Genomic DNA, 19,811 nt, shown 5'->3' with positions numbered 1-19,811 from the left:
AGCATACATGACCCCCTTCACCTTCCTATACTTTTTTTTTAATCCAAAGAATTTAGTATTCTAACATAGTAAACAATTTACTTACTTAGTATACCTGACATAAGAACCAGCCCATTCTTTTTATTCACACTACTCTTTCTATAGTTTAAGTAATCATTATCTACCCACTAGACCAATATTTTTAAAACTGCACGTTGCTTCAAATCAGCTTCTCCTTTTTGCAAATGAAAGATAGAAATTTTATCGAAGTTTATGTTGCACACAGTAAAAGTATATTGTTTTATGACATTTGTTGCAGTTATATACGATACACATGCCATTCAACTATCAAATGTACACTGCACAGAGTTGCCAGGCACACTGAAAACGCTCATTACTTTTGAAAGAATGAATGACTGAAAGCATGTCACCATGTACTGCGAGGACTTCAATTAGCTATTAGTGATAATGGTAAGAGACACTATTTATTGAACAAATGTTTTGTTAAGTGCCATTTTCCCATTTTGAAGGATGGGGAAAACAAAACTGATTAAGACTACGAGGTATGGGCCTTTTCAGTCTCTTCTTTTGCTTGGCCCACTCGAAACTCTTTAGAGTGTACTTTTTCTCCTAATAATGTCTCCTTGGGTCCTTGAGCTATTCTTTACTGCTCGGGTCCGCTTCTATTTCTTTGAAGTGTACTATCTCTTCTAATAAACTACTCTCTTACCACTTAGGAAAAAAAAAAGATTATGAGGTATGATCAAACAATATGGTGAATGTTTAAATTAAAAAAAAAAAACTTTCTTACAGTAAAAGAACATTGCCATTAATACACCTCAAAACATTCCCCTTCGCTTCAAACACACTTATCCCATCCTTCTTGCCACTTTCTGAAGCAGTTCTGGAAGTCCTCTTTCGTGAGTGTCTTTTTAGTTGCACTGTCACAGCTGCCTCGATGTCCTGAATAGATTCAAAACGTTTACCTTTCGTGGTCATTTTGACTTTTGAGAAGAGCCAGAAGTCACACAGAGCCAGATCCGGTGAATAAGGTGGATGAGCACATATCGTCAAGTTCTCAGTTGACAGAAATCGCCATACCACAACCGATGTGTGACATGGAGCATTGCCATGATGGAGGGTGACTTACAGCACACTTCAAAACACACCTTCTCTCAACCATAGCTCACATGTGACTACTGCACCGAACAAGTTGAAACTTGTCACACACTGTTACTAAGGGTCTATGCACCACTTCCCATACTGAAGATCCCTGCCTTTGTTGGATGGCACTCGGCAGCAGCATGAACCGTATTTTGTGATCACAAAGGAAAGGCCCTGTGTCACACAACGCTTCTGGTACAGCAATTTCTGTCAAATAAAAACATCACACTAGGGCCGGCCCGGTGGCTCGGGCGGTTAGAGCTCCACGCTCCTAACTCCGAAGGCTGCTGGTTCAATTCCCACATGGGCCAGTGGGCTCTCAACCACAAGGTTGCCGGTTCAATTCCTCGAGTCTCACAAGGGATGGTGGGCTCCGCCCCCTGCAACTAAGATTGAACATGGCACCTTGAGCTGAGCTGTCGCTGAGCTCCTGGATGGCTCAGTTGGTTGGAGCACATCCTCTCAACCACAAGGTTGCCCATTCAACTCCCACAAGGGATGGTGGGCTGCATCCCCTGCAACTAGAAACAGCGACTAGACCTGGAGCTGAGCTGCGCCCTCCACAACTAAGACTGAAAGGACAACAACTTGACTTTGGAAAAAGTCCTGGAAGTACACACTGTTCCCCAATAAAGTCCTGTTCCCCTTCCCCAATAAAATCTTTAAAAAACAAACAAACAAACAAAAAAACATTACACTGTGTCCTCATTCACCTTATTCACCATTATCTGGCACCATGAGACTTCTGGCTCTTCCCCAAATTCAAAATGACCATGAAAGGTAAACATTTTGAATCAATTCAGGACATGGAGACAACCATGACAACACAACTAAAGACACTCCTGAAAGAGGACTTCCAGACCTGCTTCAGAAAGTGGCAAGAATGATAAGTGTGTTCAAATCGAGAGGGAGTATTTTGAGGGGGATTAATGGCAATGTGTCTTTTCCTGTAATAATTTTTTAAAAATTTAAACATTGACCGTATTTTTTGATCATACCTCATAACTAACATGTCCAAGGTTACATGAATAGTAAGAAACTGAACCAGGATTCAACTGTATCCTAACACCAAAACTCTTGCCTATTCTCTACTAACCTCTACAGCCCAGAAACTCTGTTTCTCTTGAGGTTTTGTTTTGTTTTGTTTTCCATTTCAGCTTCTGTCAGCTTCTACGGGGAATGTTCTCTCATCCTTCTACCCCACCCCAACAATCCTACTCAGAGCCTTTAAGCTAACTGAAGCCTACTCATTCTTCTGGGCAAAGTTTAAACATCACTTCCTGAAAAGGATTCCCATACCTCCCAAATTAGTTAGGTTTGCCCCAGCGACGCAAACCTAGTGACATATTTTGTTATAAGGTCAATTTATTCAAACATATTAATCCTACAGTATTCCTCCTCATTGCTATTTACAGAACCCAAAACATTCTTCATACCTGAGCTTTGGCTCACGCTCTTCTCGAAAACTAACCAAACTTTCCTCCTTTAGTCAACTAACCAAATCAATCAACACCTTTTTACTACACTGCACTTTCTTATAAATCATGAGAAGACCACAAGTATAAAAGGAAACTTGTGAATGTGCAGTACCTAAAAAATACAATTCGATAGCATATATTTAACTTTTAGTTCAGTTATGACATACATTCAACATCTGACTAACAATTCAGCCTGCCATCTTAAAATGTGGAGGATGATTTAAATAATCCATACGTAATTAAAAATGGGAAGTCTGATCTAAGACCTTCTTTATGCCTATACAGGTACTCAAAATCGTACTAGTGATTCTTTTCATAAACAGAGCAACACAAAAACCTGAAGACATCACTAAGTACTGAAGTCAGAAGTTTGAATAATACAAATCAACTAGCTTTGCAATCTACAAGTTACTCTGTGCCTCATCCACAGATAAACCAATTTTAAGACTCAAGATGTTCAGAAAAGAGACTATCATAACCACCGGTTTCAGCAAATGTTTTCAGAGGCTAAGTAGAATGGTCATAGATTGACTTTTTTAAAGTTTCACATATTAAACACTTATTATGTACCAGAAACTGGAATAGATACATATTTACACTAATGTCTGTATCATCTTCAGGTCTTTGAAGAAAAAAAAAATCACCATAGAACTGGCTAGAACTGCTCCTTTGTCCTTTGGCTATTTAAAAAAAATAAATCCTATGCTTTATGCAGAATTATTTGCTAACATACCACAAAGGATCTGTTATTTCTCTTGAAACACACACAGAACACACACACGTTTTGTCATTTGAGTTATAAAATTCTTTCTTATTCAACTATAGGTAAGTAAAACCAGTACCAAATACTGTGAAACTAAAAATTTTTTGCTTTTCAAGTCTCACTTCAAATATCTCACACCACCTCCTAATTAGCCATCTTTGGTCAACCCCTAATTACTCTAGAGTTCACAATCTAAGAACTAGTCTTCTTTAGTAGAATTCCTTTTGTTCCCCTTTTTCATGCCAAAAGCTGAACAGTGGAAAGTTCCAACTCTAGAATGAGGTTATAAGTGGTGGGGGGGGGGGGAAGGGAAGGATATCTGACAGTAGTTGCCTGTTTTTCTCAATCCACTTACGCTCCCCCAGAGCCCAAAACACTTACGTTCCAACATGAGCTTCATACTTCCATCTGTGAAACTTGCTTTAAGCTACAACTTTTCCCGCTGCAGAAAAGTTTAAAGTATTTCTGAACAGACAGACTGGATCAGTTGCGAAATAACCTTAAGGCCTTAAAGAGAAGGCAACATGAATATCAAACTAAAAAGTAACCGTTTAACAGCATAAAATAATGCGGTATTCTAGTACCATCAGTCATGCATTAAGAGCTATGAGTGGTACTACTTATTAACGTATTGTTTATTAACTTAAAGACGTGATTTTACTGCGAGAACAACATCCATATTGGTTTCTGGCTACAAAAGGTAAACATTATCCTTAAATAGATTTCTTCAAAAGAACCTACTAGGATCTTTAATGTCTCATTTTTCTGCCCCTACCCTTTCCTGCCAAAAACTTTGGCTGCTCTTTGGGGTGCAGTGACTCAAAAGTGTGGCTTATGTAGTCAGAACGCAGAACGTGCCCTACAAGGGGCCTACCAGCTTTATTAACAGAATCTGTCGTCTAGTAATATTTTCCCAACCTTCTGGCGGCTCCTTCTGAGCCCCTTCCACTTCCAGGCGCCCCAACCACACTGGTTTCCAGCTCTCCGGGAGGCAAGGGCTTCAGCCTTACCCCTTAATCGCTTCCTAAATCAGGGTGAGGCCCACACTGGCCCTCCCGTCAATAGGCACGGGTCAGAGAAACGTTCGGTCTAAGAAAAGAAACCTCGCCCGGCTCCACCCAACAGGTGGGAAGGAGAAAGGAACGGACAGCTGAACGGCGAGACCAGGCCTGGCCGCAAACAGGGCGGGAGAGGGAGGCCGCCCGGCCCAAGCGCGGCCTGAAACACGGTAGGCCCCGCGTGCCCAGCGTATCCCCCCCTCCGGCCAATTCCTGGGCGCCCACCCCAGCTCACCTGACGGTGGATGCGACTCAATGCCATGAGCCACAGTCTGCGCCAACCGAGCCGAAGATGGCACTCCCACCGTCTCAGTCTCCACAACCGCCGCAGGACCGCCACCAGCGCCGCCGCCGCCTGGTCGAGAACGCGCCGCGCATGCGTCGGCGCTCCAACAGGCGAAGGAGTCACGTGGCTGCGCCGAGCGCCGGCCTGACGCTCCGCGGGTCGCAAACGACCTCGCTCCGCCCCGGCCCCGCCCGCCGGCCCCGAAGGCGGGGCCGTTGCTCCTACCCCGTTTTCCCTTCTCTAAGGGGACTTCCCAAGTGGAAAGAGGCTGGTTAGGGCGTTTCACACCCTTCATCTTAAACACAGACAGCGCTCAGCCCACCCCCGCAAAGAAAAATACTATTATTTGCGGGGGGAGGTCTAATCTAAGATGCCCCAACAATTGCCCAGGATTTACCCCTCTACCTACAAATGGACAGAAATTCAGCCTTAAACCCCCAAATCTCAAAATGGTATGGACTCTGGGTCCCCCCCAGGTTACCTGCAAAAGAAACCACAGTGGAGTTAGGGGCTTCAGGAATTGATTATTAAAGGGTTATGTAAAATTATCCTCTTGAAAAAAATGGAAGCTTAGTTGTGTTGATAACCTTAGGAGTCCTCTTCAGTTGTACTCTTATCCTCACTTAAAAAAAAAATTTTTCCCCCTCAGATCTGACCTCTTGTTTCTGTTACAAGATTCCTGAGTTCACCCATCACTTATCAGGCCCTCTCTTGTTGAAGGTTCAGTAGTATATAAGTGGGCTATACATAACTTACTCCTCTGGAATCTATGTTTCCAGAAATATTTCGTTGCAGGATAATGTTTCCTATCCTCAACCCTGTTAATCATAAATCTCCAACAGCACGTTTGCTTCCAAATATTAAAATCACTCCTCTTACCACCTGCCTTTCACTTTCATCGGAATGCATCTAGTTGCAGCTTTCCCTTTCCTATTCTTCAAGCTACCTTTTTTGGATTCTCTGACAGTGCAGCCATGCTTTCCATTGGTTTAACCAGCAACATTTAGATATTTACTACAGGAAGGAGCGGTCAAGAGAATGATACATTGGGAAGGCAGGCAGAGTTTGCCACAGGCATTGTCGTTCAGTGGCTCTGAATGCCACCTCCTTTTCTGGTCCTTTCCATTCTTCCTAAGGTGATTTCCAATTCTTCATCACTAAGAGTAGCTCCGAGATCCCATCCCCCTCTATTAGCTATTTTGCAAAAACATCTACTTCTTCAATTTTATTCACTGTAGATTCATTGTTTCCCTTTATCTATTTTTCTACATCTTACCTTTCAAGCAATACTATTGCTTTTACTCTCCTGGTTTTCCCCACTAGTTATAAGAGAAACCTAAATGTTTTAGCATTGAAAATGCAGCGCTTCATAATCATGACAGCCTTCTTACTAGTTTCTGCCTCCCCATAACTCCACAAAATCACTTCCTTTTATGTCTTTTATGTCTGAATCTTTCAGTGTGCTTTTCCCTCTGCCTAGAATGCTCTCCCCACCAGCAAAAGCAAATTATTTTGTAAATCGAGTTAGCCTTAGTTGGCTTCTGAAAAATTGTATATCACAATTAAAAGCTTTGGGAAGAAAAAAAAGACATACCAAATACTATAGTTTTAGGGGTGGTGAGTTCTAAAGTCAGGTGATCTCAGAAACAGGACAGAGATCAGACAGATGGGGAAAGGTGTTACTTACTAAGGTAATGAATTTCTTCTGTTTGGCTCTCCAGATCAACTATCCATCCTTCTCCACACTCCATTCTCCAGAGATTGACCTTCATGAATTACATCCCTGATCCCTGGTTTTCACTTGGGTCTGACCCACAGGGTCCTGGCAGAATGGTATAGAGGAGTGAGGTCAGAATATTTATTCCCCCAGCTCTCTCCATGTGGGGTCTCAGCTCTGATTAAGGTGACTCTCTCCATATCACTTTCTTCTTCCAGGCTCCAGGTTTCCCTAAATAAAGCCTGAATTGTAAATAGTCCCTTATTAACCACTTCTCAAATTACCCTGATGTTGATATGCCATGTATTTCCTTATGGGACCTTGACTATTAAAAGAGCAAAAAGCTTCTTGTCATACTCAGTGTTAATCCAACTTCTTTCTGGGCTCTTCAGTACACATTTCCTGTTTCTCTCTTCAGAGTATAACATGCAATGAAAAAGTGCATAAAACACCACATGGCTCACTTAATTTACACAGTATATTTACTCTCAGAAATGGAATTTGTTCATTTACATTATGAATTCATCACTAAATTATGGTGCCTATTGTATTAGTTAGAAACATTTAGACTCCTGTATTTAGTGTAACTCACCTGTAACTATGTATCTTTAGAGTGCTGGGTATATTCCCTTCACCAAGAATTTAAGAAATACACAGGTGGGCCAGCCCAGTGACTCAGGCCGTTGGAGCGCCAAGCTCCTAACTCCGAAGGCTGCCGGTTCAATTCCCACATGGGCCAGTGGGCTCTCAACCATAAGGTTGCCAGTTCAATTCCTCAAGTCCCTTGTGGGCTCCGCCCCCTGCAACTAAGATTGCCCCCTGCAACTGAGATTGAACACGGCACCTTGAGCTAACCTGCCGCTGAACTCCCGAATGGCTCATTTGGTTGGAGCGCATCCTCTCAACCACAAGGTTGCCCGTTCGACTCCCACAAGGGATGGTGGGCTGCATCCCCTGCAACTAGCAATGGCAACTGGACCTGGAGCTGAGCTGCGCCCTCCACAACTAAGACTGAAAGGACAACAACTTGACTTTGGAAAAAGTCCTGGAAGTACACACTGTGCCCCAATAAAGTCTTGTTCCCCTTCCCCAATTTAAAAAAAAAAATACACAGGTGAAGAGAAGTCAGCATCTTTAAAAAATACTGTAGTGCTTGTTCTCTTTGTCTGGAGATGCTACAGTTGATACAGATGCCATGATTTCCATGGTGATACAGATTCCTAGATGGCAGAGAACTCAACTGTCAGAGGCAAAGAGTCATATTTAGGATAATATGGAGCAGGGCCTTGTGGTAATTGAATGGTCTGACCAGCAGGGATATCTAGCAATATCTAACTGATCCTGGGACCAAAATAGATGGGTAAAATGCTAAATTCTTAGTTGTTTTATATTTTTAAAATCCCTCTAGACTGGTGAAGAGAATCACAATCTCTAACCTAGTTCCTGATGAGGCAGAAAAGGGTTAATAAAAGTGAACCTGAAGGGGGACTGCCCAGGCCTGCATCCCCTCCCTAAGAACTACCAGGCTCATTGTCTAGAAATAAATCTAAGATGGCTAAACCCTCATAAAAAGAGGAGATAAGACCCAACTGGTTTTAACTGGTTTTTCACAAATGTGCAAACTGCCAAAACCTGCCCATTAGTTGAACTCTAGCCTAATTACAATGTAATTAGAATGGTATGAACATTAAGGCTTGGCCCCCTTGGGGTTTTTCTATATGCATTCTGGGTAAGAGCATGCCCAGAAAGAAACTAGTTATATAATCAACATATGTCAATCAAATGACCTCAGTCTATATGTCACATCTCCTGCCATAAGGAAATTTGCCTACACTTTCCTATATGAGAAAAAGCTAACCTAAAGTTAGGTGCAGTCTTCCGCCTTGGCAATGTCTAGGCCGGCTTCTATCTTCACGAATAAACTTACTTCCTTGCTCTCCTCATTTCAGGCTGAGTCCGTGAATTCTTTTCACCTTTTGCGAACCATCAGGGGTTCATTTCAATGACACAACAGTTCCCAGGACCCCTTGAGGGCAAATAACCCTTGAGGGCAAATAACCCTAAAGGAGGATTCTACAGTAATATCACTATGAATAATCTTCCTATTAAAACCGAGGGTCCTTATGACTTTGATTACATTTGCTTTTAAATCCTAGCTCTAGAAATCATATCCCTCTCTCTCTGCTCCTCAGGGACCTAGCCTTTCCCCGGATAATCAGCAACCTCAACCTAAGTTATGTTTCAGCTCTTGAGCCCTATGGTGGAACAAACCCCCTGGCTACTTTCCCATGAGACTGAACAGAGGGACTCCGGAAAAGACCTCAGAGCTGTCCCCAAGACCTGAAGAAATGATTCATTACCCTTACTTCGCCTCTAACCAATCAGCTCCCAACATGACCCCAGACCCCTAATCTGCGGTGTCTTGATTTTGCCTTGTATAATCTGTAACCGACAAGCCATCAGGGTGTGTGGGCTTTTGAGCAACAGCCTCCTGTTCTCCTGCATGATGCCATTCTTAATAAAATAGCCGATATTTCTCCACTGCAATTCTCGGTGTTAAGTATTTGGCTCTGCTAGCACCGAGTGGATGAAGTGTTTCTGTTCTATAACACTATCCCTCCAAAGAGACTTTTGGATACTTATCAAGGTAACTTCACGCTGGGAAGAATGTGCTGACTTTTCAGAATTTATTGGACACTGGTTCTAAACTAATATCAATTCCTGGGGGCATAGAATGCCAGTGTGGTTCACCAGACAGAGTGGGTGCTTTAGCATGTAACAGGATATAGGTTCGATCACTCATATCCATTCCTGCTACCTTCCCTATTATCTTCCTCTGCTATTGAGACTAGGAATTAAATAATTTCTCAGCCTCCTTTGAATCTGAGCATGGCCAAAGAGATGTAGGTAGAAATACAGATGAAGGGCCTTCTTTCCTAAATAAAAAAGCAAAGTCTCACTAGAGAAACTCTCTAGTGTTACAAGCATCATTAAATGTTGACTCCTTTGTCTTCCAAATCTAAGTGTGTCACCAATTCAGTTCAGTCCTATCACCAGAATACCTTTCAGATCCATTCTTTTCCCACTGCTTCCAATATAGTGTAGACCTTTACTATAACATATACAGAGGTTGGCCGAGCCCGAGATAGATCACTACACTCTTTCCTATCGAAACTTGATGTAACCTAACAATCTTTTTCAATACATAGCACAGGCAGTTACTTTCAATCCTTTTGGCTGGAACGTTTAATGAAATCCATTTGCCACGGGTGGGTTCTGGATCAGTGGTTTCAAATTGATTTCCTTGCCTATATCCTTTCTTTCTTTTTTTTTTTTTATCAAAAAAGAAAACATTGTATTTATATCACTAAATACAATTAGTCTCCCTGATTATAGCCCATAATGAGTGTCACATACAACACAGAACGGTCTGCGCAGAGGTAAACCATCCAGCATCTCTTTGGTATACAACTATCCCTATGTTATTGGTTATTTTAAACACACCACTTCCAATCTTGAAAACATTGCTTCCTGTCTCCAGAATAAATTTCAAACTTCTGTATCATTTACCATTTTATTCAAGTACTATTTGGTTAGCATCTAGTATAGGCTAAGGTACTGTTTCAGGCATAGTGGTGGGAAAAAAAAAGTCATTCAAGATTGGTCATAATTCGGTGTACCATCAGATCAGTCTTTATTTTACGTAATATCCCACAAACTCCATGTTTCAGTATATATATAAAAAAATCACTACTTTGCTAAATCTGCAATTTACTTTAATGCCTTTAAGTTTCTGCTTGTCCCGTTCTGCCCAGAGAAGAGTTTAAGTATGACGTAAGTTCTCCTTTACAGAACACAAGACTGTAAATCATTCCTAATACTACAGCGCTTGATTTTGCCTTCGCTTGACATATTCAGCCAGCTAACTAGCCATGAAATAAGTAGGCTTAGCTTATCCTGGCACTAAAGATTTCTATAGGGTTTCTGTTCATCTTTCTTCATCTTCATTTGCTGCAAAGGAATGTTACCTTTCTAAGAGAATTCGAAGTTTAAATTTTTTTTTTTTTTAAGATTTTATTGGGGAAAGGAAACAGGACTTTATTGGGTAACAGTGTGTACTTCCAGGCCTTTTCCAAGTCAAGTCGTTGTCCTTTCAATCTTAGTTGTGGAGGGTGCCGTTCAGCTTCAAGTTGTCCATTCTGTCTTAGCTATGGAGGGTGCAGCTCAGTAGTTGCCTTGCTAGTTGCAGGGGGCAGAGCCCACCGTCCCTTGCAGGAGTCGAGGAGTTGAACCGGCAACCTTGTGGTTGAGAGCCCACTGGCCCATGTGGGAATCAAACCGGCGGCCTTCAGAGTTAGCACAGAGCTCCAACCGCCTGAGCCACCAGTCTGGCCCTACAAGTGATTTTTTATACATAATCCCATTTTAATTTTAGACATTACAACAACTCCAGAATATATGTAAGGTTTGGCAGGTAATAATAAAACTGGGTTCCAAATTCATGCTTTTTGAATTAAAGTCTTATGCTTGTTACCTTTATAATAGCTTGCTTTCCTCACTCATTTCCCTTCTACTCATCACTGTCTAGCTCCCCTAGCACTTTCCAGTATTTACTACTGTTTCTCTCATTTGCCATATTTTTTTCTCTTCACATTACCTTTATTTTCCGATTCTCTTCAGATTTCCTTCACTTTTTAAATTTTATTACATAAGCAACACATGTTGCTCATTTCTGAAAAAAAATAGAAATTGCAGAATAGTACACTGGGAAAAAAAATAACTTCTTTACCCATGGTTTTCTACCATTAACATGTTGGTGTATATAACTCCATCCAGTTCTACATTCTGTGTGCATATATGTACATGTATATATATACATATATACATATATATATGTATATATATATATTATGTTTTAGACTTTTTTATTGGGGAAGGAGAACAGGACTTTATTGGGGAACAGGGTGTACTTCCAGGACTTTTTTCCCACGTCAAGTTGTTGTCCCTTCAGTCTTAGTTGTGGAGGGTGCAGCTCAGCTCCAGGTCCAGTTGCCATTGTTAGTTGCAGGGGGCGCAGCCCACCATCCCTTGTGGGAGTCGAGGAGTCGAACAGGCAGCCTTGTGGTTGAAAGCCCACTAGCCCATGTGGGAATCCAACCGGCAGCCTTCGGAGTTAGGAGCACGGAGCTCCAACCGCCTGAGCCATCGGGCCAGCCCCTCTGTACATATATATTTGATAGAGACACTGTACTTACTTTATAGTGAGGCTCTTTAATATTGTATTGTCCTGTGATTCAAGTATTTCACATTTTAATGACTAAATGATATGAATTCCACTGGGTAAATATTCCATTAAAATATTTTTCTCTTATTTTTAGTCACAGTGCTAGTGGGGTTAGACTTTTATAATTATCACTGCTTGTGAAAAAAAACATCCTTTATTCCAGTTTACTCAGGCCTTTGGATTTTCTTTAGTTCTTTCAATCACTCAGTGATCAGTCTCCTATTCTTTCTTGACTTCTGGGTTGATAGATAATGGTTCTTGATAACAGAATGCTAGACTTCTGAGTGCTCAATATCAAGAAGTTACTAAAATAGAGAAAATCTTTAAGGCTTGGGACTCTGTTACACTATGGCTATTTTCTTTATGATAAAGCACACAGATTATGTGAAGTCTCCACCTGCTAGCAGTGATTATATTTAGTGTGCTTTTTCCAATGCAAAACTCAAACTACATCTATTTAAAATAAGAGGTAAGTAAGCTTATCCATAAAGCAATGGTCTTCTTCTGCCTTTGAAATTTAAATTTACCTTATCCAACAATCAATCAATACAAACTCAGTAGGCACATTCCAACGACACAAGGTCAGTGGTCAAAATTAATATTAATGAAACTTGGAATTTTTAAACTATGGTTTCAACGTTGCATATTGTAAAGTGTTGAAGCAAAATTTCATGAGAATTTCAGATTTACAACTGAAGTTAAAGAGCCAGGTATTGGCAAACTATGCCACAGGCCTGTTTTTGTTTGACCTGAGGTAAGAATGTTTTTCACATTTTTAAAGGGTTGTTCAAAAAAAAAAAAAAAGACAAACAAACCAAAAAACAAAGAATATGACATAATCTGTGGCTTAAAAAGCCAAAAATATTTACTTTCTGATCCTTTACAGAAAAAGTTTGCCAACTTCAGACCTAAACTATAGGAACACAATAAAATACACTTAAGAGAAAAGATAAAGTATTTTAAAAGTATATATGTAACTATAAAACAATGCATTATAAATAGAAAAAGTAATCCAGTCTTTATTCTTCTTTCAGTTTAGTTTCTAATGGCATTAAAAACGTTTTTGTTTTTTCTCAGAAATCGCAGATTATATACAAAGACTCACAATTTAAAAGGCAGCCAAATACATTAAAAAACTGGTCAGTGATGAAAGAAGTAAAAAAGAATGCAAATAGTCCACAATTCTAATACACTATATAAACTACAACATAGAATCATGGAATTTTAGAATAAGATGAGACCTTAAAAATCATCTAGTCCAGCCCTCACATTTTAGACATGAGAAAACTGAAGACTAGATCTGGCAAGTGTCTTGCATAGGTCACACAGCTACTTTCCTGTAAAGCTAGAACTATGTAGCACATAGTTCAATAGAGATAGGTCAATATTATACCAAGTATATTAAGTAAAAGTGATCGGTCAATACTATATATTTTTTTCCATTTTAACATATGTGGAAGTTGGAAAAATAGGACACCTCTCACACATCTACAGAAATAAATCCTTTTATTTTATAACATTCCTTTTCTTTTTAAGGATGCATACAGTACTTGTAGCCCAAGAATTCTAAGAAAAGCTATAGAATACCTGGCACTATTTTTGAGAATTATACAACTGGGCAGCAAAATAACACCTTTATAAATGTCAGGGCATATAGAAATAAAATTTAGTGTTTGCACAAAAAATAGGGAAGTTACATTCAACACGTTTTCTTAAACGTGCATTTAAAATGTTTAAATGTTTCCTAAAACTTTGGTCATCATGCTTTATTATAACTTGCTAAATTTCACAATTATGTAGTGATTAAACCCAAGTGGTAAGCAAATATATCACATGAATACAAAACAGCAAAAGCAAGCTAATACTGCACAATCATATTAGCGGACTGATTTGAGAAATACATGTTTTTCACAAACAGCACACAAAACTTTGTGATAACATAGTTCATTGACTTTCCTTCCACTTCTTAAAGTAAGACTGAGTAATGAGACATAGCAGAACATGATTACATAATAAAAAGTGTATTTTTAATTACAAATCTAATTGTACATATAGGGCAACAAATTGCGGTTTCTATATAGGATAGTGCAAATGAGAAGGACTTTTCTCAAAAATATTAAAATTGGACTCATTCCACGTGCCTCAGACTTCAACAATATTAGGTTGTGTTAATTATTTTAGGTTTTTGTGTGATGGGTACAAAGGGTAGGGTTGATATAGGACAGATGTGTACTCATAGGCTGTGAATAAAAATAGCCATTGACGTAATTTACTGAATGAAAAGTGCAGGCACTGAAAATGTAACTTCAAAAAAGTTCCATTTGTCACCATGTAAACAGTTTTGTTCGTCATATTGTATTTCATGAAAGAGTCATAATCCATTTCAAATTGTCATATCGAGCAATTCCTCTAAACTCTTTTTGATATGTGGTGGTTGAGATGCAGCCTGATTTAACAGATTCTGGCCCATGTGTACAAAAAGTGCTTTTGATAATTTAGCTGTGGCTGTTCGTATATTTCCTCCTGCTCCAGGCAGAGAGCCACTATTTGTCATGTTCCCTAAGAGATGCCATAAAACAACCAACACTTTCTGTTCAGTGGCATGGGGCTTCCTTTGATAGAGTTCCATAACAATATCTGAAACACAAAAATATGGTACACATTGAGGGTTTTAAAAACATAAATTCAAGTTGTGCTAATCAAAAAACATACAAAATATATACTATACTAGGCATCTTAAAAAAAGTAGGTCAGAAATTTTCCTCCCAAAGATTGGGACCATAACCTATTAGAATACCATATATGATGATTAGTTCAGGCAAAAATAGTGAAGACAGGAATCAAACCCCAAATTCATCTCAATGTTTTCCAAATGCAATTAATTAAAAATGTATACATTTTTGATCTATAGACCTTTTATCAAACACATAATTTGAAACAGAAGTTTTCTATGAACACTAGTATTTGATTTTAATTTTTTATTTAACCTGTTTATTTCTACTAACAGAAAGACTAAACACTGGGGGAAAAAGGATAAAATTCTTTTGAAGACAATTTTTGGTGTAAAAGTCTTAAAAGATCTTATTGTGGATCATTATGCAATTTATTTCTACTTCATAGATAATGATACTAAATTTGGTAGCTATCCTAAAAATGAAATTTAATACCCATCAGTTTATCCTTAATTAACAAAACACTTCTTTAGAAATAACAATTTAAAAATATTTACCAGCAAGCTTTTCAGTCATATCCTGTTTTGCTTTTCCATTTAAAAACTGAGCTTTTGTGCAAAATGGCTGTAGAAGTAAGTAATTGTCTAAACAAAAAGAACACAGAGACATGTTTAAAGAGTTAAAAAACAGAGAAAAAGAATTGCTTTTTGGGGGGTAGTTTTTACCTTTACTAATTTTTCTATTCTATCACCACAAAGATCTCCCAATGCTACCTCTTTAGTCACATGCAGACTCTCTTTCTTAACTGCACTTAAACCCTGACAACCACTAAGCCGATTTCTATCTGTGTAATTTTGTCACTGAGAAGATTATACAAATGGAATCCTGTAGCACGTGACCTTTAGGGATTGGCTTTTTTCACTCAGCATAATGCCCTTGAGGTCAATCCAAATTGTGCTGTGTGTCAACAGTTCATTCCTTTTTATTACTAAGTAGTATTCTATGGTATGGATGTATCAGTTTATTTCACCACTAACCCACTGAATTACATGTAGGTTGTTCCAGTTGTTGGCTATTATACATAAAGCTGCTATTAACCATCATATACAGGTTTTTGCATGGACAGAAGTTTTCATTTCTCTGGGATGAATGCCTAAGAATGTAATTGATGGGTTATATGGTAAGTGCATGTTTAATTTTTTAAAGAAACTGCCAAACTACTTTCTAAAGTGGCCATACCATTTTATTTACATTGTCCAGCAATGTATGAGATCTAGTTTCTCTGTAACCTTGTTAGCATTTGCTAACAAGCATTTCTCTGTAACCTTGTCACTATTTTTAATTTTAGCTGTTATAGTACTTGCTACAGACTGAACATCTGTGTTCCCCACTAAACTCATATGTTGAAACCCAATCTCCAATGTGACAGACAGTATTAGGAGGTGGGGCATTTGGGAGGTGAGTAAGCCACGAAGGTAGAGCCATCATGAATGGGGTTAGTGCCCTTCCTTAGAAAAGGGCCCCAGAGAGCTCCCTTGCCCCTTCTCCATGTGAGATGGCCAACAAAGAACCAGGAAGTGGGCCCTCACCAGACATTGAATCTGCCAGCACCTTGGTCTTGGACTTCCCAGCCTCCAGAACCATGAGAAATAAATGTTTGTTGTTTTGAAGTGAAGCCATCCAGTCTGTGTAGTTTGTTATAGCAGCCCTAACAGACTAAGATACTTTTGTAGTGATCATGGACTTAATTTGCATTTGCATTTCCCTAGTAACTAGTCATGCCGAACATCTTTTTATGTCTTTATTTGCCATCCATAAATCCTCTTCGGTAAAATGTTTCTTCATTTTTTTTGCCCATTTTCTAATTGGAATTTTTTTTAATACTGAGTTTTGAGAGTTCTTTATATATTCTATATATGAGTTCTTTGTCACATATTTGGTTTGTAAGTATTCTGTCCCAATCTGTAGTTTGCCACTTTATATCCACTTAATAGGGTCTTTTGCAGAGCAAATGTTTTTGATGAAGTCCAATCTATCGACTTTTATGGATTATGCTTTTAGTGTCATGTTAGCAACTCTTCACCAAGCCCTAACTAAGGTCCTGAGGATTTTCTCCTATGTGATCTTCTAAAGTTTTACAGTTAAGTTTTTCATTTAAATCTATGATCCATTTTGAGTTAATTTTGTGAGATGTCAGGCTGAGGTAGAAAAAAACAAACTGAAAAGTCAAAAATAAGGGAAGAGAAAGTCAATTTAATGGGATAACATTTAATCACTAAAAGTAAATAAAAATGCTACTAATGAAATGAAAAAAATTCATGATATTAAATGACAAAAATTGAATAGCTAGGATTTCAGCATTATTAAAAATACGTAGAATCAGAAAGTACAAAAGTCAAGTTAAAGAAACTGGATGCCAAAGTAAGCTTTCTTACCTACATGCTGACTCAGTGCCTGAATAACATTTGTGGCAGCAGCATAGATGCCTGGATTCTTGGAATTCAGATTGTTATCTACTATTGCTGGAATTAGCATGTTGATTATAGGAGATAAGTTGTCTCTAAGCAAAGGAATCATTTTGTGCATTGTTTCTAAAGCCACCAGATTTACTTTACTATTGGAATCATGAAGTCGAGATTTAAAAGCATCAAAAATCTGAAAGTAAGCGGTAAATTATTTAAAATGAAATACTGTTTATAGCAATTACATTTAAATTCTCTTTGGCATTTCATAGTATTTCTCCTTTGGTATACTGTTTGGTATATACTGTTTGGTATACACACACACACACACACTTTATTTGATATACTGTTTAAACACACACACACACACACACACACACACTTTATTTAACCTGAATTTAGAAAATAGGAACTTTATAAAAATTTGGATGACAAATCTAAGTGTTGAATTTTCTTATAGTAAAAAGAGAAGGCTTCGAAATCATCCCAAAAGACATCCTAATAAATTAAAGTTGAGAAATTCGACTCAATAGGCAGATGACTTAATTATAACTGTGATAAAAATGCCGTTTTCTGGAAAGTGCAGGTTAGCTTAGCTAACTCTAAGAACTTAAGAAAAGTTCCTATTTTTATTTGTAGCGGAAGTAGACATGTAAGTTTTACTGTAGAGATTTCAGTTTAGGTTTCTTATGAGAATTTTAGATGCAATTTTAGAGTTAAGTTTTTATTATTACCTCTTAATTAACAATTATTCCTTGCTCTTCAGAATTCTTAACTTTCATAAATAAAACATATAATAAAGTGAAGGCTAAGCAATTCTTAAGTCATGTCAGGTGAGTGTAAAGCTATTCTCTGAGGCTGAGACTATTAACTAGTAATTCCTGATATACCGTCTTTACCCAAAAATAAGACCTAGCCGGACAATCAGCTCTAATGCGTCTTTTGGAGCAAAAATTAATATAAGACCTGGTATAATACAATACAATATAATATGTAGTCTTATATTAATTTTTGCTCCAAAAGACGCATTAGACCTGATTGTCCGGCTAGGTCTTATTTTCGGGGAAACACGGTATATAATATTTTCATGTTAAGAATAATCTTCCCAAGAGATTTATTCAACTGATATCAGAAAATGTAACTTTCTGGTTCCTATTAGACGGTAATGTGGTACTTTTCTTCTGAATATTAAAAGACATCACCACTGGAAATAAAAGAGTAGTTTTAGTATGTTTGCCAAGTTTAATGTACGTAACACAAATTTTAAATAGAATTTAATAAATTACTAACGGAATTTACCAAACAGTAATGAAGCATAAATAGTCTATGCTATAATACCACTAACATTTATTATTATCTCTCTATTGTTTCTTGTTTTCCTAAAGGTAGATATATAAATTAGTATATTTAGATGTCTATCCTACATATGAAAAGCTTTAATATATATTCTGAAGTACTACCAAGTCTCTTAAATCCTCTGCTTTTTAAAACATTTATCGATTCACTCAACATATATTTACTGAATGCCAGGTTTCAAGATCTTTCAAGGAGTTACCATCTAGTGAGAGGATTCATACAAATAAGCAGTTATTTTCTTACTTACATATTTTTTAAACTTTTAAAATTTACTCTGTGTTTTTCCAGGACCCATCAACTCCAAGTCAAGGAGTTGTTTCAATCTAGTTGTGGAGGGCACAGCTCACAGTGGCCCATGTAGGGAGTGAACCGGAAACCTTGTTGTTAAGAGCACCGCGCTCTAACCAACTAAGCTAACCGTCCGCTCTCTTATTTTTTCCCAATTACTTTGAATTGTTCTAGAATATTTTTTAAAAAGCAAAACCTAAGCAATCCATTCTTTTCACTGTTTATTTTAACAACTTAAAATTATATATACAAAATACTAAGGGGCGGCCGGTTGGCTCAGTTATTAGAGCGCAGTGCTCATAACCCCAAGGTAGGGGGTTGGATTCCAACATGGGCCAGTGAGCTGCATCCCCCGACACAACTAGATTGAAAACAACAACTTGGCATGGGGGTGGTGGGTCCTGGAGAAGCACACTGTTTCCCAATATTCCCCAATAAAAATTAAAAACAAAACAAAACAAATAAAACAAGTAATATTTAGGGCAACTTTTTATACTAATAAACTTTATTAGCCATTGACTGAAAATGAAAATTAATTTTGACCTGTCCTTACCTTCACAATGTTCCCAACAACAAGCTCTTGACTGTTTTCAGTATCTGATAAAAGCTGCTTAATCCCACTAATGCGGTCACGAAAGTCCTTTGCATTCAATAAACCGGTTATGACTTTAATGTACTCAGCACTTTCTAGGGAATTACGGGGAACTGATTTTCTGGTGACTTCACGAATTTCAGTTACCTCGCTAAAGTAAAAGAGAGGTAAATTTAATTTCATGATTAATTTCCTATTAAAAATATGATAAATAATCCTCATTATATATTCACTTTTTAAAAAATTCACAAAATGATCTAACCTATAGCCACAAGACCTGTGTTAGTGATTTGCTAGCAAGACTCACAGGGTTCAGCATGTAGTTTTACTTATGGCTAAGATGTATTACAGCAGAAGGATACAAAGCAAAATCTGCATAGGGAGAAGGCGCCTGGGTCCAAGTCTGGTGGCAACTAGATGCAAGCTTCCAAGGGTCCTTTCCCAGTGGAGTTGCACAGTACAAATTTAATTCCTTTAGCAACAAATTGTGACAACACATATGAAATGTTGTCTAGCAATGATGCTTATTAGATAGTTAGTGCCCAGGGTTTTTACTGGGACCCGGTCATGGCTGGTCCTCTGCCTAGGAAGTACCACAGTCCCCCACTCCCAAAAGGAAAGCAGGACTTCAGGATAAACCACATTGCTTGCTCAAATAATTTAGGCACAGTAAACTATGAGTATAATGCACGGAATAAAACAAAAATCATTA

The 19,811-nt window shown here is 38.3% G+C and overlaps 2 protein-coding genes across 4 annotated transcripts in view; both read right to left on the bottom strand.

The window, feature by feature from the left end:
• The window catches only part of PRPF39 (pre-mRNA processing factor 39), a 31,419-nt gene extending 26,604 nt beyond the window's left edge, over nt 1-4,815 (bottom strand). Inside the window, exon 1 of the mRNA XM_033108202.1 lies at nt 4,678-4,815. The gene's annotated coding sequence lies outside the window, so the exon portion shown is untranslated. The remainder of the gene's footprint in view (nt 1-4,677) is intronic.
• Nucleotides 4,816-12,964: 8,149 nt separating this feature from the next.
• TOGARAM1 (TOG array regulator of axonemal microtubules 1) overlaps nt 12,965-19,811 on the bottom strand; it is a 67,512-nt gene continuing 60,665 nt past the window's right edge. For 2 of the 3 annotated variants that reach the window (XM_033108822.1, XM_033108824.1), the window contains 4 exons: nt 19,061-19,250; nt 16,837-17,056; nt 14,959-15,045; nt 12,965-14,366 (listed from right to left, as the gene is read on the bottom strand). In XM_033108822.1, the coding sequence (XP_032964713.1) occupies nt 14,113-14,366; nt 14,959-15,045; nt 16,837-17,056; nt 19,061-19,250 (751 nt within the window). In that variant the 3' untranslated portion in view covers nt 12,965-14,112. The remainder of the gene's footprint in view (nt 14,367-14,958; nt 15,046-16,836; nt 17,057-19,060; nt 19,251-19,811) is intronic. The other variant, XM_033108823.1, reaches the window with a different exon arrangement.

Source organism: Rhinolophus ferrumequinum, chromosome 6 (genome assembly GCF_004115265.2).
Source record: "Rhinolophus ferrumequinum isolate MPI-CBG mRhiFer1 chromosome 6, mRhiFer1_v1.p, whole genome shotgun sequence".
Classification (NCBI taxonomy): domain Eukaryota; kingdom Metazoa; phylum Chordata; class Mammalia; order Chiroptera; family Rhinolophidae; genus Rhinolophus; species Rhinolophus ferrumequinum.
This window is presented reverse-complemented; position numbering and strand designations above follow the sequence as displayed.